Below are 24,762 nucleotides of genomic sequence, written 5' to 3'. Positions count from 1 at the left end.
AATAGTAAATATAAGTATAAGCTAGGGTTAATATACAAAGTAAAATCAGCCAGTAACATTTTATATTTCATAACTATTACTTATTCCTTTAATTCTAGATTGTTCTAAATTATTATAAGTTGTTTCTGCTAATATTTTGTCATTTTTATAAATGATATTAATATAATAATCATCTTTCAAATGATGATAATATTCACATCTAAAAATTTTAATTCTCTTACTAAATGTCTAGCACCCTATCACTTTATTACTAGCACCCTATATTATTATATCCAGGAAGAAAGCCACTAAATATTTGGATTGATATATGAAAGCTGTGGGTACTGGAGTGTGTAATGGGTAGTGTAGTGTGATCTGTGTGCATTTGTGGCCAGCACACAGATCACATTGTTCATTGGGGTTTAGTCCAGGACTCGCGAGATTTTCAACAACACGGAAGTAACGTGTAATAAATGATGACTTGAATTGCATGACTACCTACCACCCCTCATTATTGTTGGAAAAGTTAACGTTCCGCACTGACTAAAAATTAGTAATAATAATTAATAACATTTTAGAAATGGCCAGAATTTTAACTTAGGGTTCTATCTCATTTTTATTTTACAATTGCGATTGGTATAATTTTTTCTTAAACGGCCGTTAAGGCTTCATGTTTCGTCTGCAATTCACTGCAAATAGTTACGCACTACGCACATTTCAGTGTTTTTGGCAGCTGTACACTCAATCGGCACCGTTCGTGACTAGCTTCACTGCGGAATTATCATTAATTAACATCGCCATATCACATCATCAACTTATATTGTGCCTTAAAACCCTAACAGCCGAAATAATTGAAATGCACACACGATTTCTATCATTGAAAATTGAGGGAGTGGCCGTGTTTGTGTTCTGCTGTTTCGCGTAAATCCCGCGCGGTGTGGGGCCGATACGTCCAGATCAAACTGAACTGTTGATGGATTAGTTGAACCAACATCATCACCTTAATTAGTACCATATGTTGTTTCATTATCATTATGAAAACTTGTATCAGTAAAATCAGGTTGTGGTTCATCAGTTATACCAGGTTCATCGAGTATATCCATTTCATATCCTTCTCCACCTTCAGCCATTTATATCATATAAAAATATAAATTCAAAAATTCAATTATTTCATGTTGAATATCATCAGTTTTTATATTTTCTGATGTATTGTAATCTTTTATTTTAGAATCATTATCTAATTTAATATTCTTAGTTTTAGTTTCTGTTAATTGTATATATTTTTTTTACCTTCCATTAGTTTTGGAGCAGTGATAATTGTTATTAACATCATTTAATCCAAATGAATTATTCATTCCAGCAGTCTTAATTAAATTATCATAACTAATTATATTCCCCATCTTTAATATTAAATAATTAGAGATTATCAACAAATTAGGACCTATAAAATAATTTAATCTTATATGTGATTTATCTTAATAATTTTGATATCTTACTATATTGTCTGGAATAGATCTATTCTTATCATTATGAATTGAATCTTCGAATAAATTTTGAATTGTTTCTGTGTATCAAATGAAAAATTATCATTCCCAATCATCGGGGATCTTGTTTCAACCTGTGATCCTAATATGTAAACTAAATATATTCTAATAGATTGATTTATTCTTTGTATACATGGCTTGGTAAAACCTTCACTATTTTCTAAAGTAAAATCAACCCAACCAATATTATTTTCTTTATTTATATCTATTGATTTATTGATATTCAATGTTTTTAAATTTATATTTTCTATTTTACCATAACCTAATTTATTAGTATATATATATATTGTAAATACTATTAACTGGTAAGGGAAGTGTACAATATTGTAAAATATTTTCAGGACAAGGAAGTGATCTTATTGTTCCAGTTTTTGTTCTAAAATCAGAATTATTTATATTCATATTAAATTCATTACAAACTTTGATAAGTTAATATTATTATATAATTCTTAAAAATATTTAGATCCTGGTAAAGGACATTCTAACACATTTAAATATTAATCTTATTTGAAAGTATATATGAAATCTAAAGACTGATAAAATTAATGGTAGACTTGGTTTATTTAATGATTGTTCCAACTTATACCAAACCCCGTTGTTGCACAATAAACTGCAAAAAAATAATTGGTTCTGCCAATACTTCATATTAGATTTTAATAACCATTTTTTGCTTCTTTTAATTTTTTAAAATTAATTAAATATACATGAAATATATTTTCCATCTTTACATTAAAATTATTATTTTCAGTAACATAAATATCTAAATTAATTAATGAATCTAAAACTTCATGTCTATAAATATTTTTATTAAAATCTATTGCTGGAATATTATATTTAATTATATTATTATATTGAAAATCCTTTGGAAAATTATTTACCATTTATTTTACTAAAAGATAAATAATTAATTAATTCTCTTAATAGTTTATTATCTTGTTCTTCAGTTGTAATATTACCATTTAAACTAATCATACGATCTAATGTATTTTCTAATTTATTCATTTCTTTTATATTAGATTTAATTTTTTCTTTATTACTTTTTATATTTAACTTTGAGCTTACGCCATAGTCAGGTCAATATAACTCAAAATTGGGCTTAACCGGGAACAAATTGCAACAAAAGGTTTTTTGATTGTTACCATACCTATGTGTGCTGAACAACATTCTAAAAGTCTACCAAAGTCTGCCCACCGGAAGTCCGATTTTTCAAGATGGCCGCCAAAGACCTACCTGTAATCAGAAAATCAGCCGATACTCCACAAATATGGATCATAGAGTTTGTTAAATGGTATGTAACCCCATGTTTTCAGGTACAGCGAATGCATTGGTGATGTTATTTCAACCCACCCATGGTCACGTGACCCAGAAATTCAAGATGGCCACCATTACATATGCAAAATGTATTATATATATTAGAAATTCTTTGATATCTTTGTTTCTGTTAGTGCTAACGGCGTCGATATCGGTTTCTACCCTATGTTTTCAGGGTCAGACAATTCATTTTTCATATCTAGGTTTTTGTAAAGTGATCACGTGACCCAGAAATTCAAGATGGCCACCATTACATATGCAAAATGTATTATATATATTCGAAATTTCTTCATATCTTTGTTTCTGTTGGTGCTAACGGCGTCGATATCGGTTTCTACCCTATGTTAATTCATTTTTCATATCTAAGTTTTTGTAAAGCGATCACGCGACCCAAAAATCCAAGATGGCCACCATTTGTATCTGGTCATGTGACCAATTTAGCCAAGATATTTAACTTCCACTTTTTTCTGGTAAATTGCTTTATTTTATGCCGGCATATAATTTAACAACGATCATCATTTATGTTAGTTTGAATGTAGGTAAAATGGTTTGAAAAGGTGCGATGACGTCAGGTAATTGGTAACTACTTTTTCAAATTGACGCCTCATTTCCAAGATCTAGTTGCGAATGAGGGTAGTCTCTGGTGTTCCGATTAGAATTTGTTAATGCTAAAATTTAATAATCAGTTCATTCCACCACGTAGCAAGAAGTTATGAACCCTATTTCCGTAGTAAATGTTCCAAATTGTTGATCTGGAGACGCCATGATGCCAATGGATTGTAGTACCATCAATCTTCATCTAGAATAGGTCTCGTGCTATTTGGGTTATTACAAAGAGTGATTTGACATGAACCACATACAGAAGTACACGACAAACCATACTTTCTGCAAGTGCATCTCTGGGTTCTACAATTAGTTGTGCAGTTGCAGTGGACCATGTTTAAAAGTATATCAGGGGCTGGTTTCTCGGTCGTCATGACTGGAACATATACTTTGTCGTCTAATAATTGCCATCCCCAGTGAGCAGGATCGATGTTTCTTTCATTCCCAGTCCAAACCAAAATCTGGTAGTAGCATCTATAGGAATGGAATTTGGTTGCTGAAACTGTTGGTGGCAAACGTTCTGGTGTGACAAATGACTTCCCGGATGTTACTTTCTTAGAGAATACTGCTTTTCTTAGAGCTGCTAGTGAATAGTCAATGTTTCCATCAAAAAGGGCAACCATAGCCTTACCACCAAGATCTTCAATAATTGCCATTTCTTGTTGCGGCTTTAGAAACTCGTCTGATGCCAATTTCAAGGCAGGATTTATTTTCATTTTCTCAAATGCAGTCTTTTTGCCAATTCCAAAAATTCTCGAGGTAGAGTCGCATCCAGTAAATGCGTGAAGAAATAAAAGCCTGCGACATTGCTCTTTGCCAATGCTGTTTTCTATTGTTCTAATATCATAGACTTTTGATTGCCTTCTACCACTTGTGAAATAGATAGGATGAGTACTAGGTTCGATTGAAGAATAGTATAGCAGGATAAGTAAATCTGTGTCTTCTCCTATAAGTGTAGTTGGTTCACAAACTGCAGACTGAACGGCTTCTATGGTAATTTGAACATCCGCATCATTTGGTACATTCACAACCTTACATCCGCAGTTTTTCAGCTCAACAGTAATCAAGTTGATAAAACGTTGTTTGTTGACATCTCTACCTAGAAATTCATCTTTTTTTCCTGTAAATATGGTGACATCAGAGAAATTTATGACAGGGTGCAAGTTTGATCCGCGACGCTGGTGGGTATTATCCTTTATGCTGGGACCTCCATACCCATCAAATACAATTGCAGCCATGCCGTTATTATGCTCAACATATGCCGCATATGACTTTGCTATATTTCTATAAGTGTCACCCTTTTTCCATTGCAATTGGTGTAATAAAAATCCACCATCGATCACAAAACTTTGATCATTTGATGGCGGATAATCTATGATTGGGTTGAGTGTATTGCATTTTACATGTTCTACAAGTGCATTGGCTAATTGTGGTTTATCAGCTTTACGCAGAATGTTCTTTCCTTCAAACAAAGCCATAGGGTATGGGCTGAGCTCGTACTCCATTGCATCTTCTAATACAAGGTCTCCTGACTGAGAAATGACAACAAATCTCTGGAAAAGTAATGCAGGATCTATAGTCTTTTCTGCAGATATATTTACTGATGACCCTTCAGCAAGCGTGACTACTATGTCCTTGCGCTTGAATGATATGCTGAAGACATCCTTTCCGACCATTGATGCGATCATGTTGTTCCCAATGGTAAACATTTCACAGATGTTGACATTTTTTCTGCTACAACTCCAGTGACGATATTCCTAAGTAAGGGGTCTGATGAAAATGGTGGATGTAATTGGAATTTAGATAAGATTTTCTTAGAATCCTTCACATCACGTGTTATTCTGGCTAATGATGCCTCTTTGTGCTGGATTGTGGATGTTGCAGATAGATCTAGGAAGTCATTCATTGCTGCATTGTATTCAGCTGTTGTAGGTGACGACAAGGTCCACATGAGACGAACATCTTCTGCCATCCCACTCCCCCTCGTTAGACCACCAGTACTTTTTAAAGATTTCATTAAGGTCTGTTCTATGACAAGATCAGAACAAAGACCACCCCAACACTGTTCACTTCGTCTGATGACAAACTTTCCATCACTGAACTGTTTGAATATCTTTGGGTATTTTGTAGGTAACTTGACCATTTCTTGTAGATAGAGATAGGCAGATTTGCGATAGTTAAAATGGCCGGCAGCTGCAAATATGGGTAAGCATTCTGAAACGGCTCTTAGATGTTGCGCCCAGCAACCCGATCGTTCAGCATGTATCAAAGATCGTGCTATATCGATCATCCTAAGATAGTTTAACAATAGTTGGCAAGTATGAGATAAACTTTTCAATTCTAATTTCGTTTTTTCTATTTCAGAATTCATGGTGTTGATTGGAATTGAATTTCGAACTGCTTCAGTATCTAATTTCCCTTCTTTCGCCATATCATATAGGTTTTCACATTCTAAAATAACCTCTTCCAACTCAGAATTGAATTTCGGCATTTCAGTGATAACCATATAATTGAGACACCTACCCATTTAAGATGCCCACGCAATGCACGTTCTGCTTGTTTTCCAGACAACATCTGCATAACTGTGTTCTCACGATATATATCTCCAAGAATTTCTTTCAGACCGGAATTGGCCATCAATGATCCTATTGCACCTACGAGATTCATGAGGGTGTGAAACGAACCAAGCATCAATACAATATCTTTGAGTTCTTCCTCTCCATGTATAATTTCACAGGCTTTCCAATATAAGGGTTGATCAAATGTTATAACAGCTTGGAAATTATACTTCTTTGCAAATGTATTGAGGAAGTTCAAAGTTGATAGAATGCAAGTTTCATCCCCGGAATACATGTCAATCATTGGTAGGTAGAATATTGCTGACCTATCTGGTGATTGCATGCTGTTACTTTCATGGAGCAAGCTCATCATTCCTTTCCAGTTCGGAGTGTCTTCGGCAAATTTCAAAGACATCTCCCACAATATATCATATGGCATATCTATTTTTTGGAATTGATCAAGACGTTCAAAATTCAATTTCTTCTTTGCAAAGCGAGAAAATCTGTATTCGATGATTGGCACTTTGTCCTGTTTTAGATCAATCATGGAAACATCTAATCTTCTGATTGCTCGTTTTATCTTCTGAAATGGACTGACAGCTGCCATCAGTCCCATACCATGGAAGGACCCTTTTCCGATTACATTCCTTGGACGGACTGACTGTATGATTGCTTGCCCTATGCTGCATATCTTTGGTTGAGCACATTTACCAACAAATAAATGACCTAAGAATATACGGAGGCTCTCAGGAAGATAAGCGTATGCAGCATTGATATCTAGTTCATCGACAGTTGGATACGTATCCGTACTGGGGAATGTACTGTTTTTTATGTCGCTTTTTATCAGTTTTGCGGCCGTGTCCAAAATTGCCTTCTTTTTTTCTTCTTCGTTATCATTTTCTTGAGATTTGTTGAAATATGATCTGAGGATCATCAATGTTTTTTCCTTGAGAGTAACAATATCACACTGTCCTGAATGATTTGAGATAGTAATGGACTCAACGTTATGTGCTTGTGAGTTTGCTTCTTAGATACTTGATGCTGTAAGGTTGAATATCATCATTTTGCAAAAAATCTGCCATCTTTTTTTTGTAAATCAGCTAACCTGAATTGTTCTTCATAGGATGATTCAATATAAGTACACAATTTGTAGAATGCCTGCTCTTGGGCATCACTTGTAGGTCTTCCGAATTTCTTGTGCCTTGTATCTTGATCTCTTTTATATTTGATTGGAATGTCGCGACCAGTTCTAAAGTTAGAGCAACAGGCGTGGTGGTACGTACAGTCAGCAGCATGAAGGTCTGAAAAAAGGAATTCTATGCAGCCTTTCACAAGGAATGACCATTCGTCACATCGGTTTTTGCAGCATTCCAAGATGCTCGTCACAAACATATTTGTTTTGACGCAGCTGCTGTTTTCATCATTTTGGACAGCAAACCCACAAAGGATGCAATTCCTTCGTATATTAAAGCTTCCAAGTGATGACCTACTGATGCTTCTTTTAACACCCAACAATTTTACCTCAGACTCTATATTTTGTTGATATTTTATTTCTTTTTTGTTGACGTATTTTCTTCTACACTTGGTGTGGACACACTGGCCTACTTCAATCTTCAAATAATCACCTCTGGCATTGCTTGCATTGTTTATACCAAGGGCACCTTTCTCACCAACATTGCAGATATCATCACACCAACATTGCAGATATCATCATTCTCGTTAAAACTTTCTCCACAAATTGGACAACCACAATCAGAACTATTCATACCTAAAAATCAAATATTGGTATGCTTAGTGTTCATCAAAACCATAAACGATAACTCTCGTTAAGTTCATAGGCCCTATCCTACATCGACGCTTTCGTGCAAAACTAAGACACTTCAACCTATGAGCATTACGTCGGATTTCTCTTATTACATGAGGACAATAACAGGTTTTTTAATCAAGAAAAGGTATAGGCCTACGGATGTGTAAACTGACAGTAAGGGAAGTTTTAGATTGCACCACAAGATGCTTACACTGCAGTACCATCACTGCAAACTTAATGTTCAATCCGCAAAGCATGTAAAATTCAATTTAGACTGCATACATGGCATTTACATTGGTGTAAACTTACTCATAAGATTATGCCTAACACACCCTCAAAGAATGAACGACATATATTGCTGATTTCACTAACCTTGATCCCTTGGATATTTCTATTCACTTGAAAAGGACAACTGTGCAAACCATATTCAAATCATAACTGACAAATGCAACAATATTTTCTGTTGCTAGGCTAGCGTCAGTAAAATTAAGAAATTCTTTCTATAATCATTAAGGATGGAGATGCTTCATTTGCACCTCTTCCAAGGGCCTAATGCTATCTTAAATCATCCGGCAGACATCTTGGCTAAATTGGTCACATGACCAGATAAAAATGGTGGCCATCTTGAATTTCTGGGTATCGTGATCACTTTACAAAAACCTAGATATGAAAAATGAATTGTCTGACCCTGAAAACATAGGGTAGAAACCGATATCGACGCCGTTAGCACTAACAGAAACAAAGATATCAAAGAATTTCTAATATATGTAATACATTTTGCATATGTAATGGTGGCAATCTTGAATTTCTGGGTCACGTGACCATGGGTGGGTTGAAATAACATCACCAATGCATTCGCTGTACCTGAAAACATGGGGTTACATACCATTTAACAAACTCTATGATCCATATTTGTGGAGTATCAGCTGATTTTCTGATAACAGGTAGGTCTTTGGCGGCCATCTTGAAAAATCGGACTTCCGGTGGGCAGACTTTGGTAGACTATTAGTATGTTGTTCAGCACACTTAATAGGTATGGTAACAATCAAAAAACCTTTTGTTGCAATTTGTTCCCGGTTAAACTCCAATTTGACCGGACTACCAGTTAATACACTTGATGATAATCCTAGCACACCAATTTATATAGCTAATAGGTGTCAATGGTGGGAATATTGCTTAAAATGTTATCCCCGAACTAATTGTAACAGACCGACTTATAAGAAAATAATATATAATTTTAGATTATAATATTTTTCTTTTTAATTTTCAAATCATTCTCAAATATTAGTAATTAAATATTTCTGATGAATTGTTAACTAAGATAGCTTTTTGAATTTATAATCTACAGATTCAACATTTGTTGTAACTTTAATTCCATCTAAGAATGATTTGTTGTTCTCACTGTGTACTTGTTTACTCTCCATTTTAATAACAAATTTTCTATTAAAATTGATTTCATTAATATAATATTCATTTATATGTTATTCATTTATATGGAATTACTAGAGTAATTAGATAAGACTTGTTTTTTTATCAGAGGTTGAAAGGTTGAGTGAATAAAAAATAAAGATAAATTCGAGCTTGCGAGAATTCATTTTTATTTTTTATGAACTCGACCTTTCAACCTCTGGTATGGAACAAGACTTATCTAATTACTTATAGGATGTGTTTTCGTCTTGGATTAATAAATGGGCATGTGTTTGGGTTACCAAAAGATCACAACTTTTTTCATTTTCATTCGATTTTCTTCATATTCTAACCGCTTGCACATAACTTGTAACTTGTTCCCTTGATTATCAATTGTGAGATTGTTCCCCAAATCAAAAGTTAGCCGTTATGTAGTATCATGACTACTTAAATACCCTCGAGTTGTTTATTGCAATAGATGTTAAGTATATAAACACACTCCTGTCGCTGGTACAGTGTTGCAGCATGACTCCTTCCACTCCAATCATCATTTGAAAATTATATGAAAATGGAAAATATCACAACATTGGTTGCTTCTCTGTTAAAATGAGTAAAGAACCAGCCTTCTTATAAGTTCCTACCAATGTATGACAAGTTTCACAATTCGAAGTGGCCTATTTTTAGAGAAATGGATGTAATTCTGTTGTTTCCAGTTACAGCTCCGAACGTACTGGTTACCAGTATATCACGTGATATGGCTCACTGACAAATGATGAGCCTTATATACTCGGACTCAGCCTTTAAAAGTACAACCGTAGTACGCTATATTTTCGCTGTCTAACTGCGCAGTACAGTCATGAATGGCGGACATTATGACATTATGAATTAAAAGCAATGCATATCAAATCCTGTAATGCCTTCAGTTTCTTGTCTTTAATGTAGCAGATTTCGAATACTTCATCCACTTCAATCAATCAGTATCTTGAATTCTGAATTCAAATGAGCCGATGACCTTCAAATTTCTCTTTACTTATAAAGTTTATTCATCAAAGGATACCGATAACGAATTACAAGGCTACTTATGCAGATTTGTAAAACGAAATTTCGTAACACAGAAATTCATATTCAAAGGCAGGTTGTCATATACATGTATATACATTGTACTAGTACACATGCACATACAGTATTAGTCATTAGGATATATTCAATGAAAATCCATAACAGTGTACAATATTCTGACATTGAACATATAATGGCATTATCAACACAACTTAAACCTAAATGTCACCATAACTGGTAAATTAGACTGTCGAGGATATGCGTCTAATGTCCCAGCACATTATATTGATGGACATCCATTATGACATGTGAACTATAAATGACATGTGACATCTGCACAGTAGATCTAATGGGGTCGGTCATTTGATATCAAACTAGAGGTCGGACACAGCAGAATGTATGATGATAATAACTAGGGGTCCGGGAGCACCATAACCACTTGATGCTTGAAAATCTGACAGTTACAATACAGTCAACCTCAGTTAATCCGTATCACTAGGGACTGAGCTTTTTAGTACGGATTAAGTGATAAACGGATAACAGATTATTTGGTTAGCAGTAAAAATCCCCTAGGTAAAAATGCCCTCAGTAAAAATCCCCAATTCTTCAAATTAGGTAAAAATCCACCTTCTGAATGTAGTGTACGTAGATACAATGGTCAATTAATTCGTATAATTGTACATATATCCAATTTATTATTGTGGAAGAATCCAGGTAATCCAGGTAATAATGCCAGAGGTAAAAATGCCATAGGAAAGAATGCCAGACGCAAAAATGTCTAGTACCTAGCCGTTGTTCCTCAAACAACGTCTAGGGCGAAAGTGCTCATATAAGGTTAATTTTCGAGGGACGAGGCTTTGAGCATCTATTTCACCCCTTAAAACACCATCAACTTACCTCAAACTGACTGTTCTGTAATCAGACGGAAGTTAACTATTGTTTGTGCATAAATTTGTAATCCTAAGTAGCTTTTGACGATCGTAGTAGCTCAAAACTTTTGACTAGTCGCCTCAAAAAATAGTTGAAGTGAAGCAACATAACAAATATGGCGGCTTTTCGTGGTGCATGAGGGGAGTGTAAATTACGGATTCGGACTTGAACTTGTACTGACATTGATGCCAATGCAGATATTATTCTTGTTTCAAATTCTTAAGGTTAAAATTGACCAAAATTTATGCGTTTTATCAACAAAAATTAACATTTAGAGAAATTTTAGCGAGACATATTGAATATTCACACTTTATTAATTTAGTCTGTATTGGAAATCCTGATGGTGGCAATCAATTCAATTCAAATCAAATCAATAAATTCTCCGGTTCGCGATTTAAATCATAAAAAATATTATTATAAAACACGTTTTCAAAGTCAACAAGGTAACTAATTAATTTATTTTAGTACAAAGGTGTTATTTGACACCAAAATCACTTGTTGCATTGCAATTTACAGGAGTTCACCTCTATATGATACTTTAGCGTCAGACGTTGTAGGGAACCGTAACAACGACTGGTATTCAGACTATAAAAATGCCAGAGGAAAAATAACATAAAGGACCAATGGTCCAGTGGCTGGCCAAACTTAATCCGTTCAATTCGCCCATTAGTAGTGAAATTACAGGCTAATGAAATTACGTTTGAGTGTGCTAAAAATAGCTTCGAGCGTAGTGTATTAAGCATATGAATGATTATCGATCGGCCAGACGGTTGACATAGGCTCGCTAACGCTAGCCAATCTTATCATAGGTAAAAATATCAGAGGTAAAAATGCCAGAGGGAAATTTAAGCAAAACTAAGCAAAGAATTTATCAACATTGGACCTGATATTCTTATTTACATTAGCTTTTACGTAATGAATGCACAGATTAGATATACATAACATATACCTACGATAATAAAAATCAAAAAATGAATCACAAATCTATAAAATAAAGTCTGACATAAGCATGAAATTCTTAAAAATTTTCTTATTCACACAAGATGATATTGAGTAATTGATACAACATATTTTTAGATCATCGGAAATTAAAAACTTAATGCACATTGCTTAATGCAATTCATGATATCAAAGCAACAATTAGATGATTAGTTTACGAGATATTTTTGACAAGCAAGTTAGTTGTAATTTAAACAATCAAAGGTTTGGCTGCAATTCTTCCCACAAATTTGAGTAGTTTTTGACGTGTTAGTTTGCTAGGATTCCTGATATCAAAGCAACAGTCAGATGAATAGTTTATGAGAAGTTTTTGTTGTAATTAATGGAATCAAAGGTTTAGCAGGAACTTTTCCCACAAATTTGAGTAGTTTCCGACAAGTAAGTTTGCTGTAATTCATCAATTTACCCCTCTGGCATTATTTCCTGTGGCATTTTAACCTCTGGCATTTTTACACCCCTGGCATTTTTACCTCTGGCATTATTACTGCGTACCATTGTGGAACATCATAAGGATATCATCAGTATACAAACTATAGTATACACTTGAATTAAAACATACTACAAATTACCAGCCCATTTATACCAAACTAGTACTTAAAGTTATCACACAGCTTAATGAAAGGGTTCATCACACTAATATATTACACTAGCTTGAATCTAAAATATCTACAATTAAAAGTCCATTATTGCTTATAATTCATGGCATTGCACTGCTCAAATATACCACAAGTCAACAAGAGTTCACAGTACAAAAATATTCCAGTTCAAATCTTTTTAAGATATTATGAATTAAAAGTTCATTATCTATATATTAATACGAAACTTTGTACCAAATAGCGTGGCCTTGGAGAAGAATTGGGACTTGAAATTTTGTGCGGTAGTCAATCATTGTATAAACTAATGCAACCGGTATAAACGGGTGTGAAAATAATTATAGGGGGGCCAAACGGATGCAGACAAAATTTCAGCCAATCAGTAAGCAGGAATTCTAATAATAGAACTTTTACTGCACCAAAGCAATTCTACAGTACTGTATCATTATGCATTCACAATGGCCCCGTTAGTAGAGCTCAAGACTGGCACCTGGTGGGGCAGGAGTTCGAATCCCGCGCACCTTGGCCATATTTTGTTTACCACTGATAGTTCCCGGTCTCCACGGGTACAGGTCATCAAAGCTCACTGACAGTCTCCACGGGCACGGACACATAGATTTTAAACGGCCGCACTTAATTTCATTGGGAATAAATTGAACAGTTTGAAGTTCTGGGCCAAAGGAAATCACCCATGGTTTCTACGGGTATTACTCTAGTTCTTAATAATTCTAACAATTTATCTTATTCTAAGAGTTTACATAAAGAATCTATCCCAACAAAAGATTCCATTGGGCAGTTCAAACAAATTTCAGTCTCATTGCAAATGAACAAAATTGGAGAAACATTTTGCTTTGAAATGTTCTTGAAAATCACGAATCTTGAAAATCACGAAGTGGGGATTTTTATTTACTTTGAACATTTGGGGATTTTTATCAAGGGGATTTTTACCTACAACCCAGATAACCGATAATTCGTAATTGATACGAATTAACTATTACCCGTATAAACTATGATTTAAGTGCACAATCCGTATAATAGCTGGTTTAGTTATTTCTCAAATGACTTACACATGGAAAGAAACCACTCCCTGGTGTGATGAAACACAAACCAACTGGTTTTAGTAGAGTAGGACTATTTGAAGCCATTGTGTGTCTAGTACAGATAACTCACAGGCCATGCATTTGAGGGCGAATCATCAAAGGACTTTCACTGATTGACAGATAATAGCATCTGTACTGAATATTTAGTGAAGCTTGAGACTATGACATTGACACATTAACTTCAGTGTTTTCTGGAGTTTCTCATATTTCCTACTGACCACATTAACCTCATTAGAATACAGATGTTATTACTTTTTTCACTTCAAGTGTATGTTCCCGCCAGCTGACAGCTGATACAGATTACACATAAGGATTAACATATAAATTGGACAACGGGACCATGCATTTGTCTACGGAATAAGTGAAAATACGGATTATGGAGTACGAATTAGACATAGAAATTTAATGGGAATAACGTTACTGAAAAACGGGACCAATTTATTTATACGGAATAAGTACTTATTGCGGATTAAGCGAGGTTAACTGTATTCAACAACCCATGGTGTACAAACCAATGAGCTTGAACTCATAGAACTAGAGCCAGAATTTTATTGATAACAAAATAGGTATGTATATAGGTGCCAGTTTATAAAGTGGAAATACCACGTAATTCTGCAACTAATGCCTCCTGGCGAACATATACAGATACCTATGACCTTGAAACTCCTGTTATCATAGAATACAAGTATGTCATGAGCTACAAATGTGCAATTGATTGTGGATACAAAATATGCATAGGTCCCATATATATATATATATATATATATATATATATATATATATATATATATATATATATATATATATATAGATATTTTCCCAAAAAAAAACCAACACATGAGGATTGATTAGAATAAAATGGATGCTCACAGACCGTTTTGGGCTTAAAAAGGTTATAGGACAGCCACTAAAGGGCGTTCGTTGCCAGTGGCGTTATGATCAAGAAACACAATGAGGCATTGATTAGCGGGATGGGAAAATTCATTGATATTTTGCTCATTTACTTGCAGTACTTCCAAACAGTTTTGAGCTGATGGACAAAACTTTCCACATTAATTCAAGCCCCTATCTCCCTCCTAATGACAAGATATCAGCTGTGTATATCCAGTAGTTACAATTTGTCGATTCTGATCAAGTCCAATTTTTGCGCTTCCGGTACCTCCATGGATGCGTCTAGGGTAAACACATGTATACACTTGATATCAAAATAATCCCAAATCAAATACCAATAATTCCATCTGATAGTTTGACAATGGTTAAGCAGGAAATGATGTTGGTTTTATTACTTTCGGTTATTTGGTTGCAAATTCATTGTCGATTCATTTTCAGTAACAATGTTTGTGGACATTTGATAATGGTCTAATGTATTGGACAAAATTGAATAACAACCATTTCACCCAATAGTTTGACCATGATTTAGTGGGTAAAGACTCTAGGTTACTTGGTAGCAAAGTTATGTTACAAAATTAATTTTCAGTACTGGCGGTAATGACCATTTTGAAAAACTGCAATATTTCAAATGTAAGGGGTGATCTCAATTGTATCTTTAGATTTTTTGCAATCACCTTAAGGTAATTCCATTCCAAAGTGGACCTTTGTATCATCGTGTGATTTTCTGCACTTAACCCACCCACTATTCCCAAAATAATAGGATTCCATCTAAAGTGATTGCAAAAGCCCGAAGAGATTTTGGCATTTGGCATCTGTCATTTCCTGCCAGACTATTATCATTCACAAAAAATAATTCCATTCACAGGGAATGCCTGATGAACGGCCTGAATGTAACAGATGATTAATCAACAGATAAGCAAACAAATGGCAGAAGATGAATAAAATAGGAAGCTGAAAGGCTAAATAGGATATTTTTGTAGTTTGGGAATTAAACTGCAGTGGAACTTCTTCATAAGTGACCTTGGATAATACATTACTAAGTTATTACTAACAATGGAATTTCATCCAAAATAGGACATTTTTTATAATTTCATACTAGATATAATGATTATTTTGGTTAAAAAGAACATACTTTCTGGTCCCCTGAAGTTTGTTAATTGTTGTAACAAGGTTCCACTGCATTTCTAAATGTATGAGATGTAGGCACAGCTTGTCTTAAGTGAACATCTCCATCATTCCATGACTATTTGAAATGATCCCTTACAGTTTTATCATTTCACATTATATTCAGTCATTTGACATCAATTTATAAATCACATCGTGGCTGCTCTTTGGTGAATTGATACCATTACCTTACTTTGGTGACAGGTAAAAATCCCCCATAGGTAAAAATCCCACCTGGTAAAAGTCCCCCCCAAATTTGATTTCACAGCAATATTCAAAACAAATTACTTCAATATTCTTATGTTGAAAAACTTACTAGTTTTCAAAAATTTCAGATTTTCCGTAATGTTTTTCACAATATTCACCTTGGATAATCGATGACTTTGACCAAGCTACGAGCATAAAAATTACATTATTCTGTGACTTTTAGCAAGTAACATGCATAAAAATGATATTATCATATTTCTGAAAAGTATTATCTGTTTTCATTTAGGTTTTTTACTTAAATTTGATAGAAAACTGAAATTAGGGGGATTTTTTACCTACATTCGCTTACTTTGGGTAGACAGTCATTAATCAAACATCGATCACAGTATTAATACAAGATACAAGAGTGTTATCTATTATCGAGGAGACACATTGGAATGTGGTAATGAAATTAGGCGTCTATTTTGAGCCTGTCTTTGTCGCGCAAGAAACGATTGACCAGCACCGATATAAGCTAAGCGTTCCTCACCAGCTTTCCTATGTAACTGCATGCCCTGCAAATAGAATAATAGGAAAAAGTTAAAACACTCATGAGTGTGAACATCTTCGGTGTGAGATGGCTTAATCCTGTTATATAGTAATGGTTTAGACAGATCAACAGGTATAATATTTACAAGGTGCTCGTTCACAGCAATTGATCATCCGCATACTGATTGATTTGGACTGAAGAATACAACAAGAGCTCCAAAGGGCACTATGGCCAGCCTGTCAGCTTTTCATAAAATGGCACATCATGCTCTGTGGGTTATACTGGGTATTTGTCAAAATACACTCCCAGCTCAATGGAGCTATAAAATCGGTATCGTTTTGATGTTTTGCTCGAAGAGTTACTCGCGCGAGCATTCGGCTTTGCGCGAGCTTTTCGAGCGCGCGAAGTGAGAAGGCCTACTCGAAGCTCACGCGCGAAGTGAGAAGGCCACTCGGAACTCGATCGCGAGGAGTGTGGTTAGCGAGTACGCGAGTGAGTGAGCGTTCGTGCGTGGTTTGCAACTTGAAAGGATCAAATTAATCCATGATAAAAACTTGAGCGTGTCTCCGAATCAAATATGACATTTCTGGGTCTACAATAAAATACGAAAAATCTAAAGTTTTCCCGGAGCGTAAAATCTGAAAACGAAACCAACGATGATTTTTTTTACTGACCTGTTATAAGAGCTGGATATAGATGTTAATAGGACCGGTAACTTTCCGAATTATCTGTTTACAAAAATGTCAAATGGTAAATGTTCAGTCATAAAATGTTAATTATTTTCAATACCGTTGTTTCGTTTCGATAGTTTATCATTTGGCCTAGTCCGCGTGCTAACAGGGCAACACAAGCCTGCCGTGCCAGTTTATGGCACTCTTAACAATCACAAGCTAAGAAAGCGGCGTGAACGTCACGTCTCCGTGTGCATACTTTAGATATTTATATGAATAATTATGCCTCGATTAAGCCACGTGGATTGTTAAAAAAAAACAAAAATTAGAGGAGAAAAAGCAGCCGTGCAAGAAACGTCGTCGAAGAGGATTATTTGAAAATCGTCAGCAAGGTGGCGATGATGCAACAACAACGACAACGACCGGTGACGGTCGAGTAGAAAGCCAATAATTGTCAATGTCATTGAAATCGCGCTCGCAACAAAATAAAACCAGGTTTGTAGCTATATTGAATCAACTTACCAGAAATTTAACTGTATCCAGAATAGGATTGTTTTAGCTTTCCTCTGTGACTTATAGAAATCAAATGATAAACAGAAAGAGGCCGATTGGGGGCGTTGTCGTCGTAGTTCGAGCGCTCGCTCGCTCAGCTCGAAGGGATTATCCGAAATAATGACCTCTGTGATGACATTGTTTTCACGCATGTATTTCTTTTTTCATTTTTTATGTTTGATCCTGAGTAAAACATGTGGAAACCAGGATGATTGATTTTAAACTTAAAAATGTTTTATTTATTTATTTTTAATATTTAGTAATTTATATATATATATATATATTTATATTTTTTTATTTCAGTAATCCAAGTGTCACAACCGTACACATAGAATGTCCGTTGGATGAAAATAAGATATATTTGATGACTTTAAGAAAGAACAAAGAATACTGGGATTTATTTCCTGGAGTCTTTGTACTGGCAGATGGCAACGAACATTTCATTGTAAAGAAGCAATTGCGATACTTTTCGGCGGATGGAGAGTGCTCGATATTAAATTGTAACTGTCCCGTTGGATACGGGCGCATGAAAGAATTATCGTCATTGGACAAAAATTTAACGGAAGCAATCTCTCAGTTTAAGGTCCGGTGTGAAGCAAATTATTGCAAGCATTGCTTTGCCATAACTATGTTATACAGGGATATAGAAATGTGTGTGTGGCCAGCTGATGGAACAGATATCCATATTCTGTCGCAAGCGCCTATATTAATTTCTGCTACCTGTCAACAGTCAGTGAACATTGTTAAGTGGAGCGGTCGCATGGCGCATTTTATTTGTGAAACATGCAAATACAATTCAAATTGTGTTGATGTTAACATGTATAAAGACTGGTGTGATGAAAAGGGCATACAACCTCAGCCTCCGTTATCAAATGTTTCACATATTCACACAAGCATGTCGGTAGTGTCACGTCATCTTATTTCTTATCCGCTACCCACTGAACTGCAGATGGTCTTACAGAACCGAATGTATGGCATGCCATACCCAGAGAATTTTGTGCCTATTTTTGATGCAGAGTCAAGATGTACTCATAATTTTTCGTGGGATTGTCGCGATCCTGTTCTGATGAATGGGCGTTTCGATAAAAAGGCCACTGTATTTAATGAAACAGGCAGCCAGGAGTTCACATTGCTTGGTGGTGTTTTGAAAAGAATAAATGGTATGTACGAGCCTGTATGTACATATATTTAAAGTATTGACACATTTTTAAACTTTATCCCATGAAATTTATTTTAATATTCAAGTAATGATATTTATTTTGCAGTGAATAATCGACCATCAATCGGTGATTGTAATTGTCAGTTCTTCTTTGATGGACAGAGGGAATTACTGTTGAATGTTAATAACTGTCAACTGGTAGATTACAGACTGTTGTTCAAATATCTGCATGGCATGCCTGAGGCTAGAAATCCCCTGTCATCATATCAAAGGTAGTTGGGGTTTGTTTATTTAGTAACTTTCAATAATATACAACAACTAATGGAGAAAGTAACCAGACATTTGCATTCTGATTGTGTATTTATTCCAGAAGCTTGGAGAGATCCGCAAATATTTCACTAAGATCATCAGTAATACCGCGGCACACATTGCAAAAGAGTTGGAGTGCATTCATGCGACTTCTCGATTTCAACTGGACATCAGAGTTTCATTGTCCACTTTGTAAAGATTACCCAAGCGTGGTAATAAGCGATGGTGTAGATCTCGGTTTTCGTAAGGATTTGTTCCATTCATTGCAAGATGTTCAGCCTATAATATCTGCAGATAGTCCTGTGACTTCTGGGAGTAAACATGATGATAGAGTGTTCATCATGCAATGGACCAGCTTGTGCAGTTGTGCAGTCAACGAACTTCATACAAATGCTGCTCTAGTCGAAAGATGTCTTTCTGCTGAAACTGATTTTTTTAAAAGCGAAAACCATGCTGAAATAGGCGAGCTCATAAGATGTGCACCTATTATACACAACTACATTCAGAATATCAGACAGTCTACTGGTAGATTAGATGAGTATTGTATTGGTTTCCTGAGGGATCTTATTCAACGTGCCAAAGTCTGCTTCCAGGTACATTATGTGATAATAAATTAAAAATTATAAATTGAAAAACTAGTTAACTCCATGATAGCATGAACTTTACTTTTTCTTGCAGGTATCTGATTATCCCAAGCATGTGCTGCAGGAATCAACAAATGAAGATCTGTTCAATACATTAAGTTTTTTCCCTGTCTCCCAAAACTACACAGGTAATAATTAGTGAAACAGTAATTATGCAACAAGTAAAATTGTATTGTAAATATACCTGATTTATTTGACCCTTCATTATTTTAGAGACGGAAACTACGAAATGGATGCAAAGAATGACCGTGTTAAATATAGAAGAGGTGATAGTTGTAACAAGTATGCAAAAACTCACTGGGTGTTAACTCCGGGCATCTTCACAGTTTTCTGTTCGCATGGTGTTAACTATGGTTTCCAGGTATGTGTCTAACTTAATAGTAGAATTACCACTCAATGTGGAGAACAGATAATAAGTTTCAAACCTACTACATACAGGATTTAAGATTAAAAACAAATTATTATTTAATTTATTTTTATTATTGCATCTTAAATTATGTATACAGTGTGTTTTAAAGTTATTAATGCCTAACTTAATTGATCAGTGTAATTTTTAACTACACTCATGTATGAAATAAACTATCCACTTTTATTAATTAGGTTATGCAGAGTCACGAATCTCCCAGGCACCCTTTTAGCATCTTCAAAACAAGATTTGCAAAAGCTCCGAAAGTTATTGTATATGACAATGCCTGTCGCCTACATCAGTATAGCTTGAACCGGTATGTTTTTTTAAAACAAATAATTGTAATCGCAATAGTAAAATATCTCATTGCACGTGACCTTATTTAGAAATAATTCTATTTCTTAAAGTATTTACTTTCTTTTATATGATTTTTAGGGAACCACAGTTTTTTCAAGATACTATGTTCTGTGTTGACCGTATGCATTGGAAGAATCATGTTGGATGCTGTGAAGGTTACAAGTTAGATACATACAAGTCCAATGTTGACCTGCACAGCATTAATACTCAAATCAATGAACAAGCTAATGCTGGCATTGTAAGGTTAAAAGCTCAGCTTGCATACATGAAACCTGAAAACTTTGTTCGTAACATTGCTTTGTTTTTAACAATAAAGAATAGGGATAAGAAACAGAAGATTAATGCATCGTAGTGATAAAGTACCTTTCCTCAAATATTGATTCTATAACATCAAGGAAATATGAATATTTTAATTGTTTTATTGATACATGTATTTACAGAACTTTGCGCTTCTTCAAGTACTCAGACATTTTCTCTGTTGGTTTCCTCTTCCTGTTAGGGCGTTTAGTTTCTGTTGTTATTGATGTTTTGCTGACGGCTTTATCACCTTTCGAGCTACTGTCTTCATAAACATCATCTGTTGTGCTGCTTAGGATTTCAGGTCCATCATATTCGTTCATCCTGGCTATTTAGAAAATTATTATTTCATGAACTCATACAATTATTTAATTGATAATTTCATTCATAAGTTGAATTTTATTATTTCATACATTTTTATAATTTTTAAAATATCGACATGTATATAGATCTGAACTTTAGATTTTTGAAGAAAAATGTTATTAGGCATTAATGTATTTATTTACCTGATATTTCTGTTACGTTCAGCTTCAAGATGTCACTGATGTTGCCATTTTCAATTGTTTCCATAATCATGGACTCGCCGAGTTGAAATGATGGAGGCAGATGATTGACAGCACTTGGGTTACATGACGAGCTCTCGGCTAAAATACGTAGACAAAGAAATAATTTACATTATTTTCGTAATAGAATTCATACATTTTTATAATTTTTAGAATATCGACATGTATATAGATCAGAACTTTAGATTTTTGAAGGTTAACTCAGAAAAATGTATTTGTATATACTGTAAAGAATATCTTGCTGCAGTTTGGAAAAATGTTAGAATTTTTAGTTATTATTTGAACATCCAAAACATTAGGATAAATAGCCCAACTAATGTCAAACAAGTCTCCTGTGTTACTTACTTGTCTCTAGTACATCTGCGAATTCAGTCTCTGGTACATCGGCGAATTCAACTGGTGCTGGTAATACAGAAACGAATGACGAATTTTCTGAAAGCCGTGTCAGTTCTGCCAGAATGTCATCGCCTGTTGAGAAGTGGACATATATTTCAACATTGTTACATGTATATTGAGACCAACTTTTTTAATCATGAAAAAGGCAGTCTAAAATTAAATGCATTTAGTTAAATTTACGATGGTCATATCTCACTGCTCCCTTAGTTTGCTAAATTAGGTTCACAGGTAAATAAGTTTATGATATTAAATTTATCCACCGCTTTTATATCACTTCTTGAAGATACTAATTATATGTATTCTAATTGTTCGAACTATATGAAAGGCCTCATGAAAAAAATAATGTCATTAAATATTATTACATAAAAAACTTACCGGCTAGTTGAGATACTTCATGGAACTGATATGCAGCTCCACAAACTTTGCGTATAGCTTCTGCAAATGTTATATCACGCTGATTTTTTGGTCTGAAATCACACCGGGGATTTTTCCATTCCAGTGTTTCAGGCCACCAGGGTAAACGTTGCGATTCGTCACCCCATTTCGGATTGTTACCTATCCTTCCTAAGAGTTTTCTGCTCGTGAATACTAAATTAGCGCAAAGTCCTCGAACTTCATTGCTGTTCAAATCGCATAATGATCTTCCATAAATTTTCTTCACATCCGGCAGGCAAAGTTTTTCACATGACAATATCACTCCATCACGGTCATCACCTTTTCTTTTATTCATATTCTCCAAGATTTCGCCACTTTTTTCGGTTAATTCCTGCATTAAATCGCTAGTCCCAGTCAAAACACTCTCAATCTTTTGGGATCGGTTTTCAAAAAAACACAAAGCTGCAACTTCGTTTTTGGTCACCTCCGCGTATCTTTTAACTGCTTTTTCGACCTGTTGCCATGCCTTACGCGCCGCAGCATTCATTATCACACGTGTACGTATCGGAATGTATTTCAAGGAGCTATAAAATGTAGTCTTTTCGTTTGGAAGGTTGAATGTATATTAAGGTTTATAATTCAAGGCTTAAGAATTTATATTGAAAATCAGGGAGAGATGACAATGTATGGTTTAATCTAATTACGCATTTAGGGGCATAATCATTCAGTCACAATTTGCGGCGGCGGCTACTAAAAATTAGTAGTTCCCACTACATTTGCAAAATATGTCTTTTTGTTTAGGATTAATTTGTTAAATTAGTTCGCCGAGCCAAATACAAAAATAACTAATCAAGTTAGAGGGTTAAATGATTCATCATGGCGTCTAGTTCCCACTAAAATTCACCACAATTTGCATCTTGATTCCACGATTAACAAATATACGATTCTACGAGCTGTGTAAGTTAAAAATACTGAAAACTCGCGGCTTAGTTGGAAACGTCGAGGACGGTGGTTTTTTATTTTTTATCTTTTAAATGAAAACCATTTTTCTATATAACGCATTATTCAAAATTTCAAATATATATATATATGCACAAAGATAATTTTTATGACTTCTTGCAGAAAAGTAAGATCGGGAAATAAAAATTGCTGTTTTTATGGCAATCCGTCAATCAATTGAGACGATCTCAGCATTACTTGTAGTACCGTCGTAGGCCTATGATGATTCATCATGAATATACGTGGTTGTGGGTTTTCCTAAATCCGTGCAACTTAGGCGTAAAATGTTCATCAAACATGTTCATAAAATATCTGAATATCGTATTTGCGTATAAAAATGTTCTCAAAAAATCTTGCGTACTAGAACGGGGCGGAGTGGTGGTTTAAAGCTCGCGCACTCGAACGGGGCGGAGTGGTGGTTTAAAGCTCGCGTACTCGAACGGCTCCCGTTGATAGTTTCACCTCCCGCAAAGCGCTGAATTCGTAGAATGCTCGCGCGAGTTTAAAGCTCGCGTACTCGAACGGCTCCCGTCGATAGTTTCACCTCGCGCAAAGCGCTGAATTCGTAGAATGCTCGCGCGAGTAACAGTTCGCGCAAGAGCTCATATTGCATGTATTCTATACCTGGTCAATGCCTATAATTTACACAGTGCAATTGTGTTTTCATAAGTAGCACAGACAAGGAGCTGGCAGGAAAAAATACCTCAGATCAATCTTTTCCCTTGGTCTTATTTATTTGAATTGGGAAGAAAACCAATTTTTCAGAAATTTGATCAATAAAACAAAATTGAATTGGATTTGATGTTTTATTTGTTCAATAAAGTGAAATTGAATATTTTTGCAATATAAAATTTGATTGAATTTGCAGTTTGAGCACATGGCCAATAACCATATCAAGGTCATCCATGCGATTTGAGATAATGCTATTTTACAAATAAAAATATTCCACCCAAAAACCAAATCAACTTACGATTTCACAGAAATCAATCTTGAAAGACAACTTTAAATCTTAAAATAAAACCTGGAAGTAAAACATGTGTTCACGTGAACACCTGCTGATTTCTGCGGCTAAGGGAGTCTTTGCCTTCTGATTGGCTTTTTAAAACCAATATTTTTGTGTTCAGATTTTTGCGGGAAAAAAACTCATATTAATCTTTTCACAATTCAGCTCGCTAGGATTTGGAGAATGGGTAACACTTTAATGAATGATTAGTATGAGTATATGCTCAGTTGCACAGTTAGTGAGAGTGCTGTGTATACTATCATTGCCTATCTATAGACTCGCTCAGGTAATTTCCAACACACAGCCATATACTGTAGGCCTACAAATGTATTAGCAACGCAGTATTAATA

At 34.8% G+C, this 24,762-nt stretch overlaps 1 protein-coding gene across 4 annotated transcripts in view; it reads right to left on the bottom strand.

Annotated features, from left to right (window-relative positions):
• Positions 1-24,762, bottom strand: part of LOC141899955 (protein Hook homolog 3-like) — a 114,947-nt gene that overhangs the window by 5,649 nt on the left and 84,536 nt on the right. For 2 of the 4 annotated variants that reach the window (XM_074786596.1, XM_074786597.1), the window contains exons 21-22: positions 16,682-16,706; positions 827-1,099 (exon numbers count right to left, since the gene is read on the bottom strand). In XM_074786596.1, the coding sequence (XP_074642697.1) occupies positions 981-1,099; positions 16,682-16,706 (144 nt within the window). In that variant the 3' untranslated portion in view covers positions 827-980. Of the gene's footprint in view, positions 1-826; positions 1,100-14,712; positions 16,707-24,762 lie in introns of those variants that run through there. The other 2 variants (XR_012618651.1, XM_074786599.1) reach the window with 2 other exon arrangements.

This window comes from Tubulanus polymorphus, chromosome 2 (assembly GCF_964204645.1).
Source record: "Tubulanus polymorphus chromosome 2, tnTubPoly1.2, whole genome shotgun sequence".
NCBI lineage: Eukaryota > Metazoa > Nemertea > Palaeonemertea > Tubulaniformes > Tubulanidae > Tubulanus > Tubulanus polymorphus.
The sequence above is the reverse complement of the archived record's forward strand: the minus strand, read 5'-3'. Positions and strand labels throughout refer to the sequence as shown.